Source organism: Pan troglodytes, chromosome 6 (genome assembly GCF_028858775.2).
Source record: "Pan troglodytes isolate AG18354 chromosome 6, NHGRI_mPanTro3-v2.0_pri, whole genome shotgun sequence".
Taxonomy (NCBI): domain Eukaryota; kingdom Metazoa; phylum Chordata; class Mammalia; order Primates; family Hominidae; genus Pan; species Pan troglodytes.
Genome location: NC_072404.2, coordinates 86538754 through 86561890, shown reverse-complemented (window position 1 = coordinate 86561890; position 23137 = coordinate 86538754). Strand labels below are relative to the sequence as shown.

General features: G+C 38.4%; 2 protein-coding genes across 22 annotated transcripts in view; one reads left to right on the top strand and one right to left on the bottom strand.

Moving 5' to 3' along the window:
* Nucleotides 1-11729, top strand: part of FGL2 (fibrinogen like 2) — a 64848-nt gene extending 53119 nt beyond the window's left edge. For all 4 annotated transcript variants that reach the window (XM_054655894.2, XM_063814632.1, XM_054655893.2 and 1 more), the window contains 2 exons: nt 4125-5728; nt 7924-11729. In XM_054655894.2, coding sequence (XP_054511869.1) covers nt 5116-5728; nt 7924-8630 — 1320 coding nt within the window. In that variant the 5' untranslated portion in view covers nt 4125-5115 and the 3' untranslated portion in view covers nt 8631-11729. The remainder of the gene's footprint in view (nt 1-4124; nt 5729-7923) is intronic.
* CCDC146 (coiled-coil domain containing 146) overlaps nt 1-23137 on the bottom strand; it is a 256062-nt gene that overhangs the window by 89808 nt on the left and 143117 nt on the right. For 2 of the 18 annotated variants that reach the window (XM_054687082.2, XM_063813792.1), the window contains exons 1-2: nt 11584-11694; nt 6595-6677 (exon numbers count right to left, since the gene is read on the bottom strand). In XM_054687082.2, coding sequence (XP_054543057.1) covers nt 6595-6597 — 3 coding nt within the window. In that variant the 5' untranslated portion in view covers nt 6598-6677; nt 11584-11694. 18 annotated transcript variants of the gene reach the window in all.

The following is a 23137-nucleotide window of genomic DNA, read 5'->3' as shown; positions in this document are numbered from 1 at the left end:
TCTTGAATTTCTGGCCTCAAGTGGTCCTCCCACCTCAGTTTCCCAAAGTGCTAGGATTACAGGTGTGAGCTACCGCACCTGGCTGGCTATATGAAACTTCCTAAGTCTCTGGAAATTTAGGGAAATGACAGTAAATTAGATGTCATATCCATTAACCTTTTGGATCCTTCATGATCCCTGGCTTGGTGTGGAGTACATAAGAATTGATTTTGTTGATAGGTATTGACTGATGAACTTTCCGAGAATCTTGTGGAATATTCCAGTTCCATAAAGTTTCAATCTGAGAAGCCCTGGATACTCCCACTTAAGACCTGTGCCATTAGCATATTGGATAACTATGTTCTGTAGTTTCATTAATAGTGAATATCTGTATATTTCTGCCCTATTCTTCAGTTGATCCAGAAATCTTAAGGATTCCCGTAATAGATCTTTCATTGTAGGTCCATATTGGAAGATTTCTAGTCTGAATCTCTCATCTGTGCCAGAATGAAATACCTGCAAGTCATACCACAGAACCTACCAACTATTATTCTAGCTTTAACCAAAAGTCAGGCAATTCTTGTTCTGTGGGTTGTGGAAATCATTTTTTTTAAGTTCTTTTCATGAAATTTGTAATGAACAAGGACTAAGACCTCTAAGGAATATTAAAATAAATATTTACTGTTGATATTTCAAATTAAGTAGTTTAAAAAGTGAATGTTTTAATTTTCTTATCAGAAAAGCACATATTCTTTAAAGAACAATTAAAGGTTCCTGAGTTTAATAAATCAGAAACTACAAATGTTAATAAGCTTAATATCAATGAAAGGCTCTCAATACTATAAATATGACTATCATTAAATTTACTTTCTTCTTCTGGTACAAATAGAAACACAAAGGGTTTCCTTGAAAAAAAAAAAACTGTATTAGGGGAAACAAAAATTTACTTTAGGAATCTGATCCAGTTATAGAAAATGCAGATCTTCTCTTAAATATACTTTGTGTAAGCAAAAAGGAAGTCTGAACATGTGAATATAGACTAATGAAAGTAAAATTTCATATGTGGGTTATAGAAATAAATTTTGCTACTTTAAAATCCCACCATGTATTGGTGTTAAATAATTTGCTTAAATCTAAAAACAAGTCTGTAAGTGAGTGTAATGTGTCAGTGCTGGGTCAAGGACAGATTCAGGGTAGTAAGGAAGATTCTGACACCGCCATGAGGAATAAGCAGCCGATACTAGGAGTCAGGGTAGACTCAGCATGAGAGAATCCAGAAGGGCTTTCAGCAAGAGAGAAGAGGCAGAAGGTCAAGTCATGAGGTGGGAACTCCTAGTAGTGAAGGACAAGTCAGCTCTTCAGGTTTCGATTTTCTGATGGCCTAGTCCTGCTTGAAACCCTCCCTTTTCCTGGTATTCATGACGCTCCTGTACTCTCCTGGTTCTCATCCTATTTCTTTGACCATCCTTTTGATTCCCATGATTTCAAATTAACATCCACATCTATTATGTGTCAACATTCATACCTAGATGTGCCACTCTTTGCTTGATATTTGCATTTGGTGGCTTGTCAATGCTTAAAACCCAGTGTACTGAAAACAGAAATACTACTACACTCTCTCCAACCTACTGCTACCTCTGTCATTAGCATGCTATCATTTAACTGCAATCAGAGGCAAATTTCAGAGTTCTCCCTCTCTTTCCAGTTCTCACCACTTATCAGATCCCATGGCTTCTATCATGCCTTGGTAATAATGCCTCCATCTCCTTTCCTACCCCTCCTGCCTCCACACTGGTTCACCTCTTATCTAGTGCCTGCTACCACACTACTAGCTCTCACCTAAAATGCCATTTCCCACTGATTTGCAGCAGAAGATTCATTCCTAAAAGTAGTCCTAGGGGTGGGGGGAAGTATTTTATTTTCCTTGCTGAAAAACCTTTAGTGGCTCTCCATTGATCTAAGCATTGCTTTAAGCACAGGCTCTCCACATAGTTCTCACATACCCTCCCCATGTTATCTTTCCTCCTACATGGCAATGTGGCAAAGAGAAAAGATATGAACTTTGAATCAGATACAGGTTCAAATTCCAGCTGTCTCTTAAAAACTCTAAAACAAAAACTGAAAACTGTAAAATGACCAGGCAAGTCATTTATTGCTTTGAGCCCTTTCTTTGCTCATCTGCAAGTGCAGGTAGGAACTGTAGAGGCGGTACAACACTCTCTGCCCTCCATGAGTTATACACTCATTAGGGGAGTTGAGCCTCTTTTCATGCAGTAGTCACTTAGCATCTGCCTTCCAGTCAGTAGCCAAATGACTTTCTAAACCGAGAACCTAGCAGGTCACCTGTCAGTGTCAATGAAACTGGTCAACAGAGGAGTTCTCTACCCTTATGTCGGGGAATTTTTTATGCATTCTGAAGGGACAGAAGCCAGTTCTCAAAGCACATCCAAGCTTTTTAGGTGAAACTGTGCCATTGGCCCTTGGTTAACTGGGGTGTGACTAGCCAAAAATTAGCAGCAGTGCTTGACACGCAAATTTCTGATTCAAACAGATGAACCGAAAGCCCACTGCAAGAGTCCAAAAGCTGTACTTCTGTTAGGTTTAGAAACTTTAAAAAGTACTTAAGATTTCATTTCAAAGTCCAACGTGAAGAAAATACCAGGTCTTTAATGCCCCTTTCTAAGAAGGAAAAAGGGATTTTTGTCTGATTTGTTCACCAGTGTGGCCCAAGTGCCTAGAATAGCGGTTTTGCATGCAGAGGGTGCAGTTAATTTATGATGAATAAATATATAGTATATCAATATATGTATGAGGAATAAATGAATGAAAGTGCCTGCGGCACACATCTTATATATGCTCTAGCATAGTGCTGAGTATACAGAAGATCCTTAATAAATACTTTACTAACTAAATGTAGGGATTTATACTCTAGTCAGTCAAGGACATTTAACAATATCCTTAAGGACTAGGAACTAAATATCATTCCTATATATTTCTACTTTACAAAATTTTTTTTTGATCTATGTTGTCATCATTTCTCCTTTTTTAAATTATCTATTGTTTCATTTAGTTCTTACCTCCCAATAGGGAAGTGTCACAGCTTGAAAATAGGTGAGAAGAAATGAGGTTAGGAGTTAGGGGATTAAATAGATATTTTTAGCTAAAAAGTTTTTGTCTAAAATTGGATATATTGAATGGAATGAAGAGAAAAACAATTTTTGAAAGAGCCATATGAAGATGGAAGAAAAAAAGTCATAAGGTGTGTAGAACATGTTTGACAAATTTATTTGGGAAGAATGTTACATTTATACACTGTATTTTTTTTTCTTAAGTGCTCTAAGTATTTTTTTTTCTTTTTTCGTGAGGGGTGGGGCTGGGGGATGGAGTTTCACTCTTATTGCCCAGGCTGGAGTGCAGTGGTACAATCTAGGCTCACTGCAACCTCCACCTCCTGGGTTCAAGTGATTCTCCTGCCTCAGCCTCCCGAGTAGCTGGGATTACAGGCACACGCCACCATACCCGGCTAATTTTTTTTTTTTTTTGTATTTTTAGTAGAGATGGGGTTTCACCATGTTGGCCAGGTTGGTCTCAAACTCCTTATCTCAGGTGATCCACCTGCCTCGGCCTCCCAATGTGTTGGGATTACAGGCGTGAGCCACCACACCCAGCCAAGTGCTCCAAGTTTGCATGACTATCATTCCTGTATGAGGGAAGAAATAGCTAAATTCCTCCGCTACAGCTACAGGAACAAAGGCTCAGTAAAGTTGATGATCTGTTTACGTGATCAGAGGTAGATCTAGGGTTGGAAGCCAGGTCTCCTGAGTATGCGAGAATAAATACGGTTATGGAAGTGTAAAGAGTCTGCCAACATTTTGAGAACGTGAATAGGATTTGGCTAAAATTAAGGGGATATACAGAAAAGTCATAGGAAATCAGGTTAAAGACATAAATATGAGATAGGCTACAGAGTGTTTTAAGTAATACAATAAAACATTTAGATTTTTGCCCATGTCAGTCATTTTGAAATTATTTTTAAAGCAAAAAAACCCTTTTTAAACAAGAAATCTTATGAGATGTCAATATGCAAAACAAATTAAAAGGAGGTGGTTTCTCTAACTGAAGCTGTTCCTCTTTCCTGCCTTCAGCCTCTGAAGAGAAAGTTAGAAAATTATTATCATTAGTGCTACATGTTTTGAACAAGCTGATATACCAAGTGGCCCAGAGAGCAGGTGGAAGAACCAGCGTGGAGACAGAAAGCAAGAGGCCCGCCTGCCAGGGCTACCTGCAGAAAGAAAGGGCAAAGATGCTGTAGGCAAGAGAAGTTCAGGACAGACACTGGCATAGCTCAAAGATTCACATTTGAGTAGCTGTGGAAGATGACAGTACAATTACCAAAATGTCGAAGGGCAAAGGAGGCAGCTACTGGTTTTGATGAAAGACAATTATGTCCTTTTAAATGGGTCTTAGGCATTTAGACATTTATATATACTATGCTACGGACAAAGGAATAGAAAGTAGCACTTTTTTCTCCACTAGTTTTCTTCTCTTTTTCAAGTAGATGAAGCAAAAGTCAACTGCAATAGTCAGAAAGCTGTACTTTGTTACACTTAGAAACTTCTAAAAGTGCTTAAGATTTCACCTGAAAGTCCAACATGAAGAAAATACAGGCTCCCCAATGCCCCATTCTAAGAAGGAAAAAGGACCATTTTCATTTTAGTAACGTTTCTGTTCTATAGACAGTTTGGATAACTAGCTCTTACTTTTTATCTTTAAAAACTGTTTTTCCAGTGAAGTTACGTATAATTATTTACTTCAAGCGTAAGTATACCAAATTACTTTAGAAATGCAAGACTTTTCTTATACTTCATAAAATACATTATGAAAGTGAATCTTGTTGGCTGTGTACATTTGACTATAATAATTTCAATGCATATTATTTCTATTGAGAGTAAGTTACAGTTTTTGGCAAACTGCGTTTGATGAGGGCTATCTCCTCTTCCTGTGCGTTTCTAAAACTTGTGATGCAAACGCTCCCACCCTTTCCTGGGAACACAGAAAGCCTGACTCAGGCAGCTGCCGCTATTAAAGCAGCTCCAGCCCTGCGCACTCCCTGCTGGGGTGAGCAGCACTGTAAAGATGAAGCTGGCTAACTGGTACTGGCTGAGCTCAGCTGTTCTTGCCACTTACGGTTTTTTGGTTGTGGCAAACAATGAAACAGAGGAAATTAAAGATGAAAGAGCAAAGGACGTCTGCCCAGTGAGACTAGAAAGCAGAGGGAAATGTGAAGAGGCAGGGGAGTGCCCCTACCAGGTAAGCCTGCCCCCCTTGACTATTCAGCTCCCGAAGCAATTCAGCAGGATCGAGGAGGTGTTCAAAGAAGTCCAAAACCTCAAGGAAATCGTAAATAGTCTAAAGAAATCTTGCCAAGACTGCAAGCTGCAGGCTGATGACAACGGAGACCCAGGCAGAAACGGACTGTTGTTACCCAGTACAGGAGCCCCGGGAGAGGTTGGTGATAACAGAGTTAGAGAATTAGAGAGTGAGGTTAACAAGCTGTCCTCTGAGCTAAAGAATGCCAAAGAGGAGATCAATGTACTTCATGGTCGCCTGGAGAAGCTGAATCTTGTAAATATGAACAACATAGAAAATTATGTTGACAGCAAAGTGGCAAATCTAACATTTGTTGTCAATAGTTTGGATGGCAAATGTTCAAAGTGTCCCAGCCAAGAACAAATACAGTCACGTCCAGGTATGTATAATAATGTTTTCTTATCATATGTTCATAAATGTTACACAGCTAGAGAGTATCTATAAACATTAACCTGAGTCAGTAAGTTAAATAGATGACAGATTAAGTCTTTTATTTATCAAGGTGCACAGGAAAAAATAAATATCTTCTCAAATATGACCACATAAATATGACCTAATTACAAAAATCATAGTTAGTTCTGTATCCACTGGAAGTCACTTTCAATTTTAAGATCTTATTTGTTAATGCCAGACCTACTTGCAAGCAGAAGTAGAGAGAATTTCTTGATGTTTTAGTGCATTTAACTTGTCTCTTCAATGAGGTGTTTGAAAACAATAAAGATAAGGTGATGTTCACAATTGTGCCTTGTTTGTTGGAAATCAGTTTTTCTTGTGATTGGCTGACTGCCGCTTCTCATGGCTAAAGAGGTCTTTGAAAGATTTTAGCAAGTAATCTAGTTCTTAATCCCAAATATCTGGAGAAAATGGGAGAGTTTACAGATGGAATAAAAGCAGTTTCATATGTGTGCACAAATTTTTGCTTTGAGACCTAGTGGCACAAAAAATATTTTAAGGGGAGAGTTTTAGCATGCCACTAAGGGAAGGTATTCATATTTCTTTCTCTTTTACCTGAAGTTAGAATTCAAGCAGATAGAAGTAGAGCCCATCCTCACCATCCAAATTACTTGAATTAACTTTAATAAATACATGTGAAATTCCACAGACTTAATCGCCTACTCCACCCACGAACTAACAGTGGTATTGGCTCTCCAAACCTTGGCTTTTCACCTGAGTCACTGGGACCACTGTTGCTGACTGTCTCCTTATACTTTGGAAAGCCATCTCCGCATTTGGACCTCTACTTACCATGAACGTGAGGTTGAAAGGACAGGGCGGAGATCACTTTCATTTAGAGACAGTATCTCAGGCATGCTCCATCCCCAGGGCATCTGCCAGTGAAGGAGGGAAGGGTCATATTTTCAAGGACCTCTATTGATAATACTCCTGGCAACCTGCATCTGAATGTACCTGGCACACTGCGAATCCAAGGTTCACCGCTTAGGTGACATCAGTGGGTATACATTAGATTAGATGCTGCATGGCAACTTGTCATGATATGAAGACTATTGTCTATTTTTCTCCTAAACATTTTGGGTGAAATAACTGAATATTCTGAGCTCTAAATACACAGGAATAGATTTTTATGCGTTAGGGTATCTCATATTAAACTCACCTTATTTGTCACACATTTTAATAAAAACTATCTGGGAGTAAATATCTGTCTGATTCATACAGAACTTTGTTAACTGATTATTATGCTTATCCTAAATATAGTCACCTGTTGTTTCTTTCTAGAAACCCAACATGTGAAATAGTGGCTAAATACTTTCCTAGATAATAAATACAGAATAAGAATATTGGTGTATCATTGAAAAAGATACTTCTTTTTCACTTGAGCTTCTTTATATAGTTGTCAAGTGAAATAAATATGAATTTATGATCAATCCTATGCATTAGGATTTTAACACATCATTTGAAATATATGCTATAAAACCTTCTGACAGTAGAGGCTATCAGCCCCTTTAGGTGAAAGAAAATAGAAGCCTGTGCTTCCTCTGTATGCAAGGAATACAGTTCTAGGAGAGTTAGAATCATCTGATTTTTAGGACCAAGGGATGCAATGATTATGAGAACAAAGCTTTGCTGCCAGCCAGATCTGAGTTAGTGTCCTGGCTCTGCCACTTAAAGCTCAGGTGAAGTTGGGCAAGCCACTGATCTTTATGCCTAAATATCCTCACATGCAGACTGGCAGTAACACCTACATCATAAGGTCAATGTTCAGATTCAGTGTGAAAATGTTACCCAGTCTGGCAGCATGCCTAGAACGTATAGGTAGGCCTCACTACATAATACTAAATTATTAAAACTGTACTATTATTTTCTTATTGTTGTTTGCTGTTGATGCTGTCATTATTACTACCAACCAAGAGTATATTAGAGGTCCTTTCTGCTTTATAACATTAGGTTCTTCTTGTGAGGCCTTAAGCATTTGCTAAACAGGTTCAAGTAAGTTTAGTAAAGTTTCATTACTGCCATTGATTGAATTATCAAACTGCTTTTGTACATATAAAGAATTCTTCAGATGCATGGTTTCTATTAACAAGATCCAATGCCTTCCTTTTATTTCCCCTTCAGTTCAACATTTAATATATAAAGATTGCTCTGACTACTACGCAATAGGCAAAAGAAGCAGTGAGACCTACAGAGTTACACCTGATCCCAAAAATAGTAGCTTTGAAGTTTACTGTGACATGGAGACCATGGGGGGAGGCTGGACAGTGCTGCAGGCACGTCTCGATGGGAGCACCAACTTCACCAGAACATGGCAAGACTACAAAGCAGGCTTTGGAAACCTCAGAAGGGAATTTTGGCTGGGGAACGATAAAATTCATCTTCTGACCAAGAGTAAGGAAATGATTCTGAGAATAGATCTTGAAGACTTTAATGGTGTCAAACTATATGCCTTGTATGATCAGTTTTATGTGGCTAATGAGTTTCTCAAATATCGTTTACACGTTGGTAACTATAATGGCACAGCTGGAGATGCATTACGTTTCAACAAACATTACAACCACGATCTGAAGTTTTTCACCACCCCAGATAAAGACAATGATCGATATCCTTCCGGGAACTGTGGGCTGTACTACAGTTCAGGCTGGTGGTTTGATGCATGTCTTTCTGCAAACTTAAATGGCAAATATTATCACCAAAAATACAGAGGTGTCCGTAATGGGATTTTCTGGGGTACCTGGCCTGGTGTAAGTGAGGCACACCCTGGTGGCTACAAGTCCTCCTTCAAAGAGGCTAAGATGATGATCAGACCCAAGCACTTTAAGCCATAAATCACTCTGTTCATTCCTCCAGGTATTCGTTATCTAATAGGGCAATTAATTCCTTCAGCACTTTAGAATATGCCTTGTTTCATATTTTTCATAGCTAAAAAATGATGTCTGATGGCTAGGTTCTTATGCTACACAGCATTTGAAATAAAGCTGAAAAACAATGCATTTTAAAGGAGTCCTTTGTTGTTATGCTGTTATCCAATGAACACTTGCAAGCAATTAGCAATATTGAGAATTACACATTAAATTTACAATTCTTTTAATTTCTATTGAAACTTTTTCTATTGCTTGTATTACTTGCTATATTTAAAAAATAATTGTTGGTTGGGTGTGGCAGCTCACGCCTGTAATCCCAGCACTTTGGAATGTCAAGGCAGGCAGATCACTTGAGGTCAGGAGTTTGAGACCAGCCTGGCCAAACATGTGAAATGCTGTCTCTATTAAAAATACAAAAATTAGCCGGGCATGGTGGTACATGCCTGTAATCCTAGCTACTTGGGAGGCTGAGGCAGGAAAATAGCTTGAACCTGAGAGGAAGAGGTTGCAGTGAGCCAAGACTGAGCCACTGCACTCCAGCATGGGTGACAGAGAAAACTCTGTCTCAAACAAAAAAATAATAAATTTATTCAGTAGGCTGGATTCTACACAAAGTAATCTGTATTTGGGCCATGATTTAAGCACATCTGAAGGTATATCACTCTTTTCAGGCTATAATTATTTGGGTAATCTTCATTCTGAGACAAACTTAATCTATATCATTTACTTTGCAACAGAACAACCCTACAGCATTTTGGTTCCCAGACTAAGGGAACTAATATCCATATAATTAAACTTGTTCATTTATCATTCATGAAATATAAAATACTTGTCATTTAAACCGTTTAAAAATGTGGTAGCATAATGTCACCCCAAAAAGCATTCAGAAAGCAATGTAACTGTGAAGACCAGGGTTTAAAGGTAATTCATTTATAGTTTATAACTCCTTAGATGTTTGATGTTGAAAACTGCTTTAACATGAAAATTATCTTCCTCTGCTCTGTGTGAACAATAGCTTTTAATTTAAGATTGCTCACTACTGTACTAGCCTACTGGTAGGTTTTTTTGGGGGGGGTGGGTAGGGATACGTGGGTAATGAAGCATTTACTTACAGGCTATAATACTCTGAGGCCAATTTTATCTCCAGAGCAATAATATCATTAAGTGATTCACTTCATAGAAGGCTAAGTTTCTCTAGGACAGATAGAAAACATGAATTTTGAAATATATAGAACAGTAGTTAAAATACTATATATTTCAACCCTGGCTGGTAGATTGCTTATTTTACTCTCAGAAATTAAAAGATAGATTTTTACCCAAACAGAAGTATCTGTAATTTTTATAATTCATCAATTCTGGAATGCTATATATAATATTTAAAAGACTTTTAAAATGTGTTTAATTTCATCGTCGTTAAAAGGGATCATCTCAGAGAGAACAGCAGTATTCTGCGTATTTTTAAAAACGCTCTAGAGTAACATTTGAAGTAATTCACTGTAGTGTATGCCAATCCTAGAAATAATTTTTTTAATTTCTGGTGTCTGTTTCTAATACACTAACCAAGTTTTCAAAATATATTTACAAAGATGCATCTTTACCCATTATTTTAAAATGATTAAGGAGGATAGTTGCTTCAGGTAACAAGCTAATTTTTCAAATATTAGGCCCTTACAGAACTATTTAGTCAAAAAGTAAGATATTCCTTTAAAATATATAACCCAAAGCTTTCAGTTAAACATGATATATCACAAATACTATTAAAATGTTAAAGAGAAATGCAAATAGCATTAAATGATGACCAAAATGTAAAATATTGTAGATTTCAATAGCTGTGTCTCTATTAGGTGGGATACCAAATGTAAATGATGTAACTGACGTTGTTTTTTACTTTTTGCTTTTTAAAAAAGACTAAAAACGTTTTGATATTATACAATGTATTTGTTTCAGATAAGGTCATTTTCATTTAGTATATATAATTAATATATGTACAAGTTTAAGTAAATTCCTGTGAGTAAAAATGGACTTATCACAAAACATAGTTCTAAAGAAAGGTATATGCTCATATACACAGTGTCCATTAATTTAATGGGAACTAGGTATAACTTCAGGAGAATTTGGCAAATAATTCATTAATCCATGTAAATATTCAAAAGCTTGTTCTATCTTTCCATATTATTTCAAGGGATCACTTTATTTTTCATTATACTTTCACAGCACTTTTCTAGTAAATTCTGTAACACAGAAATTCCATTTTGGAATCATTTCATGTTACCAATAATTCTAGACTTTTATAACATTTAACATGTTGATGGAAATAGATTACATCTGCTAGAACCTTTTGCCTTAACTATTCACTAATATATGCTAATATTCATAAATATGGATTGACTGTTTACAAACATTAGAATCTTGTCTTGGTTTCATTTTGATGGCTAGTATTTGTTATCTTAATTAAGACTTTATTTCTGACATCATGATTACTTGAAAATATTGACTAAAACTGGGTCCTTAGAAATTCCAGGTGGAGCTGATTTACCTATGACTGAGGGGAAAAAAAAATCAAATTTTACTGATAATAGTAATGCTCCAAATGAATTAATGACACATCTGTTCAATAAATAAAGAGCTTAAATATACAAAACATAAGAAATCTGAGCAACAAAACTTGTGGTCTTTACTTTTGAATAGCTACCCAAGAAAAGGTTTTAAAGGTAAAAGTTATGAGTAATGTCATCACAATAAGCTCTTGTTTAAAATTCTTTTCTTTTATGTATAATTAGGTTTATGTTTCATGTCTTTTTAAAACCTTATAAAAGATTTAATTATCACATCTATTCTTCAATGTGGAAATATTAAATATTGTTGGTTGTAAAATAATATGTACTTACTTGTGTCTGAAAAGTTGTAAAATGCTTACCTCAGCTATACAATATCTGTGACTCTGAAGACTTTAACGAGTACTATTTCATTAACAAGAAGTCAGAGGCAAATAGAGGAACACCATTATCTTACTTCCCTCTAGAATACTGTTGAAACATTTGAAATACAAAAGTTTCAGTTTCATTTTGTGGCATTCAACTTCCTCTCCTCTTTTTCCGTTATTAGTGTTGCTGCTCTGGTTAGCCCTCTTCATCTCCTTAGGACAACACAAACGCATCTGAATAGTCTGTACCTCTGGTTTCAGTCTATTCCAGTCCAACTTTCATCCCTACCAGGGGGATTGTTCAAAAGTACAATTCTGATCATGTTATTGTCCTGCTTAAAAAACTTTCAACAACGCCTTCTTTTCTTTTTTTTTAATTATTTTATTTTATTATTTTTAGAGATGGAGTCTCCCTCTGTCGCCCAGGCTGGAGTGCAGTGGCAAGATCTCGGCTCACTGCAACCTCCGCCTCCTGGGTTCACGCCATTCTCCTGTCTCAGTCTCCTGAGTAGCTGGGACTACAGACGCCTGCCACCTCGCCCAGCTAATTTTTGTATTTTTAGTAGAGACGGGGTTTCCCCATGTTAGCCAGGATGGTCTCGATCTCCTGACCTCGTGATCCACCCGCCTAGGCCTCGCAAAGTGCTGGGATTACAGGCATTAGCCACCGTGCCCGGCCAACAATGCCTTATTTTCTACAAGATAAAATCTGGCAAATAAGTCTCTTCATGAAATGATTTTTACCACCACTTATACTTCTGCCACACTAAACGCCTTGTTGTACACAAACAAACTACGTTTTCTAATGTTTTCACTGCCTTTAGTATACTGTTTCCTTGGTCTAGATAGAATGCCATCCTCTTTCCTCACTGGGTTTTGTCTTATCACCCATGATTAACAGCAGGAACTCAGGAGCTGGCCTTCCTGGTTTGAATTTCAGCTCCACTATTTGCAAGCTGTATGATCCTGGGCAAGTCACTTAATGTTCTTTGGTTCCTTCAATTATAAAATAGGAATAGTAATAGAATCTGCCTGATAGAGTTATTGAGAGGATTAAATCACATATATAAAGCACCTAGAACATATATATTTAAAAGTCATCATTCCCAGCTGGGTGTGGTGGCACATGCCTGTAATCCCAGCACTTTGGGAGGCCGAGGTGGGTGGATCACGTGAGACCAGCCTGGCCAACATGGTGAAACCCCATCTCTACTAAAAATACAAAAATTAGCCAGGTGTGGTGGCTCACACCTGTAGTCCCAGCTACTCAGGAAGCTGAGGCAGGAGAATTGCTTGAACCTGGCAGACAGAGGTTTCAGTGAGCAGAGATGGCGCCACTGCACTCCAGCCTAGGTGACAGAGAAAAAAAATCATCATCATCCTAAATAGTTATTATTTTTTTTTTTTTTGAGATGGAGTCTTGCTCTGTCACCCAGGCTGGAGTGCAGTAGCACCATCTCGGCTCACTGCACGCTCCGCCTCCTGGGTTCACACCATTCTCCTGCCTCAGCCTCCCAAGTAGCTAGGACTACAGGTGCCCGCCACCACACCCAGCTAATTTGTTTTGTATTTTTAGTAGAGACTGGGTTTCACCGTGTTAGCCAGGATGGTCTCAATCTCCTGACCTCGTGATCCGCCCACCTTGGCCTCCCAAAGTGCTGGGATTACAGGCGTGAGCCACTGCTCCAGGCCCTAAATAGTTATCTCTTATAGGCAGAGTTCTCTGATGACAGTAGGTGGGGTCCTGGCACCTCTCCTAGATCTTATGCCATCCTACATATTCCTTATTATATATTATTCAATATTGTCTAAGTTCTATCCTGAAATCAATCTGTTTGAATAGGAGTAAAGGAAATTTGAGACATGAGTATTGTTATTCAAAGTGATTAATAATATGTTGCCACAGAGAAAGAGTTGTAGTCTAAAGAGGCCACAGTTATGATTGGGAAAGTAGTGGGTAGGGTCAAATCTGCAGATATGAGAGACTGTGAACATAGGTGAGAAGCAATTACAGCCAGGGAGAATATGGCAAGACAGGATCAAATACAGTAAGTCCTCACTTAACGCTGTTGATAGGTTCTCAGAAACAGCGACGTTAAAACAACATACCATGTAACAAAACCAATTTTACCATAAGCTAATTGACATAAACAAGAATGAAGTTACTATGGCATACAATATGTTGTTTTTGCTTAAAGTTGCTGTTTCCAAGAACCTATCCATGATGTTAAGTGAGGACTTACTGTATACTATAGGACTGGGAATGTAACAGTGGCAAACTTTTAGAAGGGGTCCTAGGAACATGCCTGTGGGGACGTGTCACACAGAGGCATATTGCTGTACCTGCCCAATAGTGATTGTTCCACCCTACTGAATTCCTGAAGAAAAAGGCAGGAATAATTTTGAAATTAATTTTAATATAAAATCCATGAATCCTTTAATTTTTTAAAAAGTTACAGATTAAAATAAAGATTCCTTCACAAATCACCTTCAATTTCAATCCTGTCCCTCTCCCCAGAGGTAACAAGCCGAGGTGGCCAATTCCCAACTTTAATTTCATTCTGTGCATTGCCAGATCACAATGTCTACTAAGTCATAAGCTTGCCAGATCTCCTTTGTTGATTGGCTGGAAAGAGGTGGAAATGAGAGGAAATGGGTACACTTTGAAAACCTGGAGTGTCCCGAATTCCCAAACATGAGTGGGCCCCCCCTTGCTTTTTGAAGTAGTCCCTCCCCTGACATTGATGAGGATGGCCTCTTGCTGGAGGGCACTGTTGCTTTCTTTCCTGGGGGAACACTCCAAATTCTTCCTTAGGCTCCTTCATCCCACTCATCAGCATCTCCAGATTCATCATCAGGGCATGCCCCAGTATCAGTTCTAAAGTCTAATGGAAAGAGAAGGCTTTGCACAACTTTGCTAACTTATATCAGCAGAAGGCTGGAGAAGACATGTAGAGAGAGACTGAGGTTGCCTGATTAAGGAAGAAACAGTTTTAGATGTGACTGAATTTACTGGTATAGGTATATTTACCAGAAATTATAGATTCAACAGGCTATCTTGAGAAGACATGTTTGAGTCTAATAGTTTGCTTGCTTAGTTAATACAAACTTACATTCAATAGCAGCTCATGGTAACTAAAGTTGAGAAGCCAGAAATGTCTTCGAACTCAGACTTATGGAGATAGAAATGCTGGGGTAAAGTTAGCCTTAATTCATTCATCGAGTATTCACTGAGTGCACACCATGTGTCAGTCTTCTAGGAGGCTGGAGATTTATCAGTGACCAACACGGATAAAAATCTTACACTCATGCAGCGGGTAGTAGAGACAAATATATGGTAAATATTTATCAGAGGAGACAAATACATGATAAATACCATTAAAAATTAAGGAGAGTAAGGGAGTAGTAGAAAAGGGGGTGCTGTTTCATATAGAGCAGTCAGAAGAGGCCTGTCTGTGGAGGTGAAATTTGAACAGAGACCTAAAGATATGAGAGCGCAAACCAGGCAGATGTCTGGGATAAGTGTGTTTCAAACAAAGGGAACATTAGGTGCAAAAGCCCCAAGCCTGGAAGAGTGGATAGCATGTTTGAAGGTCAGCAAAGAGGTCTGTGTGAAACAGCAGAGGGTCTGGGGTGGTGAGAAGATGAGATCAGAGACAGCTTGGGTGGTTGGGGATGAACAAGGGATAGGAGTGGTATACCGGATTACCTAGGCCTTTAAGCCATGGTAAGGACTGTGCCTTTTACACTGAGTAGATAAGAGCCGTAAGGGTTTTGAGCAGAGGAAAGACATGATCTCAACCAGTTTTAAAGGGGTCGCTTTTGTAGCTAAGTGGAAAACAGACTGTAGGGAAACAAGGATTGAAGCAAGGACATCAGTTTGATGTTTGCAATATTCTTGCTAAGTGATGAGGAAAGCATGATGAAAAGTTGCAGTGAGATACATCTATTTTGAAGGTAGAGGTGACAAAATTTGCTGATCAAAGGTCAGCCAGTGGTAGATAATAACAATTAGAGGCATTATAGAAAACCGCAAGATTTTAGTCTGAGCAACTGTGAAGGATGGAGCTGCCGGGAACAGAAATGCGGAAGTCTGCAGGGGAAGCCTGTCTGCAAAGTGTGTGAGGAGTGGAATGGAGTGGGGTGGGAGGCTGGAATCAGAAGTTTTGAACATTATAAGTTCAAAGATATCCAAGTGGATATAGGCATTTGAATATTAGTCTGAAGTTCAGGAAAGACATCTAGGGCTCAGAAATACATTTGAGAAATGTGGAATCCCATGGCAATGAATCCATGGGATTAGATAACCTAGTAAGTAAGTTTATGTGCAGCAGACTTTTACAGAAACAGCCCTGGCACAAGCTGGCCTTGCAGAAGTTGGAGATGAGGAGGAGCCAGCACAGTTGCATCCCACCCATCCACCCTGTAATGATGTCATTCAAGAGGTGCCAGTGACACTTTATGGTGAGGGCAGAGATTCATTCCCATTGCAATAGATACTTATTTTAGATTACGTTAGATGTAGATTTGCTTTTCCTTGCTTCTGTCAACAACGGTATTTTTGTTGAGTTACTGGATATCTTAAACTATCATCATGGTGTTACACAATGGTATTCTACAAAACTTTTAACTTAGGAAGACACCTGACAGCAAAATGAGGGGGTAATGACTGATTGAAGCCTCAAATACTGCATCTTCTTGGAGATACCACTTTAGGAGAGTGGGGTGTTGTGATGTAATTACAGTGCGTGTATGTGTACCTGTGCATAAGTAGATACACATATGCATATAGCAAAATAAAATGAACTAGGGCACAGATCGAAAAACCTTTTCATTTGTTAGCAGTGTGCTGCTCAAGTTTGAGGAATCATTTGTGGTCATTTAAATTCATTAGAGTACTAGTTTGCTATGATTATAAACCTTTAGTTGGGCAGAGACTAGTTTTACTCCCCTTTTCCTTAGAGACACTAATGATCTTTTTAAAAAATTGTGGGTACATAGTAGGTATACATATTTATGCGCTACATGAGATATTTTGATAGAGGATACAATGCATAATAATCACACCAGGGTAACTGGGGTGATAAAGGAAAAACTTCATCCGAATTAAATTTAAAGCAGTTTAAGTAAGCAACAAACAATTTGCGAATCAGGCAGCCCCCATAATCACAGCAGATTCACAGAGACTCCAGGGGTGCCTCGTGATCAGAACAAATTTATAGACAAAAAAGGTAAAGTGACGTACAGGAATCGGAAGTGAGGTACAGAAACTAGTACTAAAAGACTGGTTACAGCTTGGCATTTGCCTTATTTTGAACGCAGTTTGAACACTCAGCATCTGTGAGTGGTTGAAGTATGGCCGCTGGGATTGGCCAACACTCAGCTATTGTTGCGGGTCTATACTATTAAGTTAGGTATACATCAAATATAGATTATAAAAATTCAGTTGTAGAGGATTAATGAAGAAACCACTTAAGCAAGTAGATTCTTCTTCTAGCTCATTTTTTAATCTATTTAATTTTAGGTGGTTTGGTTTATGGGGACCCTGGGTAAGGAGCATACTCTAAACTCTTGGTATTATCCTCCCAATAGTCATAGTAATAGCCTCCCTGGTGCACTGTATTTTCTCAAAGGTTTTAAATGCTTGCATGCAGCCATCTCTAGAATATCAAATGCTCTCTCTTCGACTGGAATGACAGAAGCTGAAAGAAATGTGTGACCATGAGGACACCATAACCTATGAATGACATGCTGAGACCAGAAACCCAAAATGATGATAACTGAGAGTGGCGCTAAGGCCCTAAGTTTTGGTCACACTCTCACCTAAGTGAGAACCTGGCCAAAAAGGGGAAATTTTTTAAACAAAATTATGGAAGGCCATTATTTTGGACTGAGCTTATGTACTAGGCCCCAACAAACCAAACCAAACTAAAATGGAGTCACTTGTGCTAAATGTGACATAATCAAACTAAGGCTTTAAGAAAACACACAGCTCCTAGAACAGACCAGGTTTTGTTTTTTTTCTCCTGTAAACAGGATGTTCCAGCATAAGGAAGTAACCTCTACTCAGTCCTTATTCCCTCCTTGCAAAACCCACTGTTCTACTGCTTCCCAGTGGGTTTCAAAACTATGTAAGTTCATTTATATAGTGATGGTAACATCAATGAATAAGGTTTTGGTCAATCTCTCAAAATTGAGAAAATTACCAAAAGTGGAGAATTGTTAAAGCAAACTAAATATGGCCTGAGAAAGACTCCATACTTCTACATTTGAGTCCTTGTGGATGAACAGTAACCTAGCTTAATAGTCAGACAAATCTGAAAACCTAACTTAATTGTATGCACCTATAACAATGGCTGAGTGTTGGCCAATCCCAGCAGCATACTTCAACCACTCAGACTGCTGAGTGTTCAAATTGCATTCAAACAAGACAAACACCGAGCTATAACCAATCTCACTGTTTCTGTTACCTCACTTCCAATTCCTATACGTCACTTTATCTTTTTTGTCTATAAATTTGTTCTGACCACAAGGCACCCCTGGAGCCTCTGTGAGTCTGCTATGATTTTGGGGGCTGCCTGATTCGTGAATTGTTCATTGCTCAATTAAACTCCTTTAAATGTAATTCAGATGAAGTGTTTATAGGGGCAATAATCCCCTCAAGCATTTATCCTTTGTGTTACAAACAATCCAATTATACTTAGTTATTTTAAGGTGTACAATTAAATTATTTTTGACTGTAGTCCCCCATTGTAGGTCTCGTTCATTATTTTTATTTTGTACTCATTAACCATCCTCACTTACCCCCTGCCCTCCCCACTACCCTTTCCAGCCTCTTGTAACCATCCTTCTACTTGCTATTTCCATGATTTCAATTATTTTAATTTTTATCTCCCATAAATAAGTGAGAACATGCAGTTTGTCTTTCTGTGCCTGGCTTATTTCACTTAACATAATGACTTCCAGTTCCATCCATGTTGTTGCAAATGATGGGATCTCATTATTTTTTATGGCTGTATAGTACTCTATAGTGTGTATGTACTACATTTTCTTTATTCATTCATCTGTTGGACACTTAGATTGTATCCAAACCTGGGCTATTATGAATAGTGCTACAATAAACATGGGAGTGCAGAGGTATCTTTGATACACTGATTTCCTTTCTTTTGGGTATATACCCAGCAGTGGGATTGCTTGGTCATATGGTAGCTCTATTTTTAGTTTCTTGAGGAACCTGGAAACTGTTCTCCATAGTGGTTGTGCTAATTTACATTCCCACCAACAGTGTATGAGGCTTCCCTTTTCTTCATATCCTCACAGCATTTGTTATTGCCTGCCCTTTGGATAAAAGCCATTTAAACTGAGGTGAGATGATATCTCATTGGAGTTTTGATTTGCACTTCTCTCATGATCAATAGATTCTTAATTATTTCAATCTCTTTGTTAATCTGATAGAATTCCAAGTTCCATCTCTGTGTCATCTTGAATTTCCTTAAAACAACTATTTTGAATTGTCTGTCTGAAAGGTTACATATCTCTGTTTCTTTAGGATTGGTCCCTGGTACTTTATTTAGCTCATTTGGTGACGTCATGTTTTCCTGGATGGTCTTGACGCTTGTGCATGTTTGCCTGTAACTAGACATTGAAGAGTTAGGTATTTATTGTAGTCTTCGCAGTCTGGGCTTGTTTGTACCTATCCTTCTTGGGAAGGTTTTCCAGATATTTGAAAGAGAACTTGGGTATTGTCATCTAAGCCATATCTGCTTTAGGGGGCACCCCAAGAACAGAAACACTGTGGTTCTTGCAGACTCACTGAGATACTACCTTGATAGTCTTGGATAAGATCTGGAAGTTCTTATCTACAGTTCAAGATGAGATTTGGGTGGGGTCACAGCCAAACCATATCACTTTCCCATTTTCTGCAAGAGGCAAGCAACTTGTGTTTACGTTTAAAAGTTTATCAAACGGTCCACAAAATTATTTGCTTATATTTCTGTCCCATTCAGTAATGTAATATATTTTTTTCAGTGACTCTAACCTGTTTTAATTTTTGTTCAGAGATTCTTGTTTCTGCATACTGATAATGATAAACAGCTGTTACTTGCTGAGTGCCAACCATGGGCTGGACACTTCCCTAGGAGCATTTCCAATGTCATCTCTGTTTGCTATGATTAATGCTGGAATAAGGAGGCAATACTTTATACTCAGTAATAATCTTCCCTGGAAAAAAAAAAAGCCTCTGTTATCTACAAACTGTTTTTCACTTGTAGATAATTATCCATTTTCAGCTGTCCTGACATTCTTGGTCAGGAAGTGGACTAATCTTCCATGGGTAACAGATACACATAGTAAACCTCAGTCTCATCCCCCCATGACTTTCTGTGTGAATCCAGGAAGTGGAAAATCATTCCAGTTGTATCTCAGCTTAAGGTAAAACATCTCTTTCTGTATTTTATCAAAACAATTATATGATATTTTGCTAACAGGAGATACTTCAAAAATTAATATATTTTCAAGTGTGTTAATGTCCCTACTTAACCTAGTGGTTAAAAATTATTTTCTTCCTGCAGCTAAGTCAAAATTTACAACAACCATGACAGAAAGGGCAAACAAGTTCCTATGCTCTCCAAACACTATTTTACTCCCATGGTTACATGGCAGAATTTGCTGATGAACAAATTCTGCTTAAGCACAAAGACTTTGTAAGTTCTCTGGAAGCCAAAGACTTTTTGTGTAAACAGCAAAGTCCTTATTTTCATTTGTTAGATAAAATAATTCTTTCAGAATGTGTCATTTACAAGTAAATTGTGTTGGTGATGGTGACTTTTAAATTTCTATACTATATGGAATAAATTTATTCAACCTGATGAAGCCAACTATTAGAGACCTAGAAAGGCCGTGATATCATGGATAACTATGAAAGTTGGGTAGGAAAGACCAACACTTTCATGATGAAAGCAGGGTTGGTATTTAACATGCTGCGCTGCTAGAGTCGAGACCCTACTGTGTCTCCAGAGACCCTAAGCTCCTGCAGACATATTTTCAAAACACTGAAGGAAGCGGGGTTGGAAAAGAAGCCAGGAGAATATATAATGTGTGAAACACTATTTAGCTGGAATAGTTCTGCTTTTATTCTGTATCATGAGATTTCATTTCTAATTTCACTTGAAGCAAAGGATTTTTTATCTTTCAAAAAATATTTGAAAATCATTGCCTGCCTATCACATATCCCTTTGGGGGCTCAGCTGGCAAAATAAAACTGGAAGAGATGCACGACAGGTCTAAACCTCAAATCACTGAGAACTTATGTTGGCTTGATATAGGAAATACATTCAGTAATCCAGAAGAAATTTCTTAAGTTTCCTTTAAAATAGTGATGCAGTAATGTGATTATTTTAGCGAGAGACTTTACTAATTACTAGGTATATTTGCTCTTTTGAAAATCTTAGCATAACTATATGCAAAACAGTGAGCTAAGAGTTTACAAGGACCAAAAAGAATACTATGTGCTTCCTGTTCTCAATGTTCCTAAAGCTACTGTAAACTAGCTTGAAAAACAGGAAAGAAAATAAGTGACATGAGGTAAGTGCAAGCACTATGCGGAGAGGATGCAGAAGCAGAAGTGATCACATTTTGTCAGGAAGGGAGATGCTTCAGGAGAAAAGACGAGATCTCAGCTATCCTTGAAAGATGGGTAGAATTCTGAAGCACAGAAACAGGGAAGAAAGCACTCCTGGCCTGGGTGCAGGATGAGCAAAGACATCAGCAGGGTGGAAAACCAGGCACTAGTTAGGAAAACAATAATACGTCTAATTTGGCTGGAGCATGGGAGAAAGAAATGATGGATCAGATTGTAGAGGGATTTGACTGTGAGGTCAAGATGGTGACACTTAATCCTTATAATAAGGCAAAGAAAAAGTCAAAGTTAAGTATCTACAATCTCCCTCTGCCACCTATTAATTGCTCAGTTCTGTGTCTGCACCTATGAGGTGATGATGGGATACTGGGTGGGAAGGAAAAGTGGAAAAAACTCCGCAGACTGCTTTACAAAATAATGAAATGGCCAAAGAGATCAAGGAGAAGATGGACAAAGATACAGAGAAGAAATATATAGCCTGAGGGTGGGAAGCCCTGTTTCTGAGGAGATTTTAAAAGAGGGAAGAAAGAGGTGTGGGAGAGGCATCTGTTGTGATGAGGAATTTGGGGAAGTTTTGCCGCTTGATATGCTGTGAAAGTCATGCCTCCATTTCATGAAGGAGACTTCAGCACAGCCGTATTGCTTTCCAAGGCTTTCTGTTTCCTTTAGGCTGTGTTGAGATGGGTTTTTAGGTTGGAGGGAGAAGGCTCGGTTTTATTCAGTTCACAAATTATCTGTACAGAGCAGGGGTTTCTCCGGTGGTTCCTTGAGGTGGGAGGCCTGGGAGTGGTGGGGTTGGTGGTGATGAAGGGGAGAACAAGGAGCCTTCACTTTGCATCCCTCATCTCTATATCCACCACATCCAAATTTTTTCTTCTTTGAGACAGGGTCTGGCCTTTTCACCCAGGCTAGAGTACAGAGGTCTGATCTTGGCTCATGCAACCTCTGCCTCCCAGGCTCAAGTCATCCCACCTCAGCTTCCCTAGTATCTGGGACTACAGGCGTGCACCATCGTGCCACCTGTAGTCTTTTCTTTGTAGTTTTTTGTTTATTTGTTTTTTAGTAGAGATGGAGTCTCACTGTGCTGCCAGGCTGGTCTCAAACTCCTGAGCTCAAGCCATCTACCTGCCTGGGCCTTCCAAAGTGCTGGGATTACAAGCCTGAGCCACCACGCCTGGCCTCAAATCTATTTTATATACAGTAAGACTGCCACTGGGAAAAAGTGATAAAAGCAATTTTATAAGATGGTAAAACAATCATGGTAGGCAGTGAAGTATCCCTGAAGTATTATGAGCTGAAAAATGTTTTATTAGTATAAAGTGAGGTTCAGAGAACTTAAATGACTTGAAGTTTGCACAGCTAGAACATACAAAGCTAGACCTAAGACCCATTTTTACTCAATCACTCTCCCACCCAATGATCAGGGTTTTTTCTTTCCAAATCATTAAGATTTAAGATATTTTGAGCCTGTCCATTCTTTGTTGTAGCCTTTATAGACAGCAAAATTCCTTTCTTCCTAATCTGAGGTTTAATGTCAGGTAATTCTTGTGCCTCTTTATTTTGTATTTTGCTACTCAGATGTATCTGTTTGCCTCCACCTGGATTGTATAGGCTGAAAAGAGGTAAAGAAATTTTGCCTCAGAAGGTAATAACTTGGCATTAGGTTCTAACCTTGTTGCTTATATCTCCTTTTTGTTTCCCCTACATCAACGTACATACCAGATGGAACAAAGGTTAAAATATGATTACGCAAACCATCAAAGTACTAGGAAAAAACACAGGAGACGTATTTATAACCTCAGAAAAACAAGTCTTTGAGGTATGACACAAAATCCTGAAGCTGCAAAGGAAAAGGTCAATACATTCAAGCATATAAAAAAATTAATTTCCACATGGGGAAAAAAACTATCA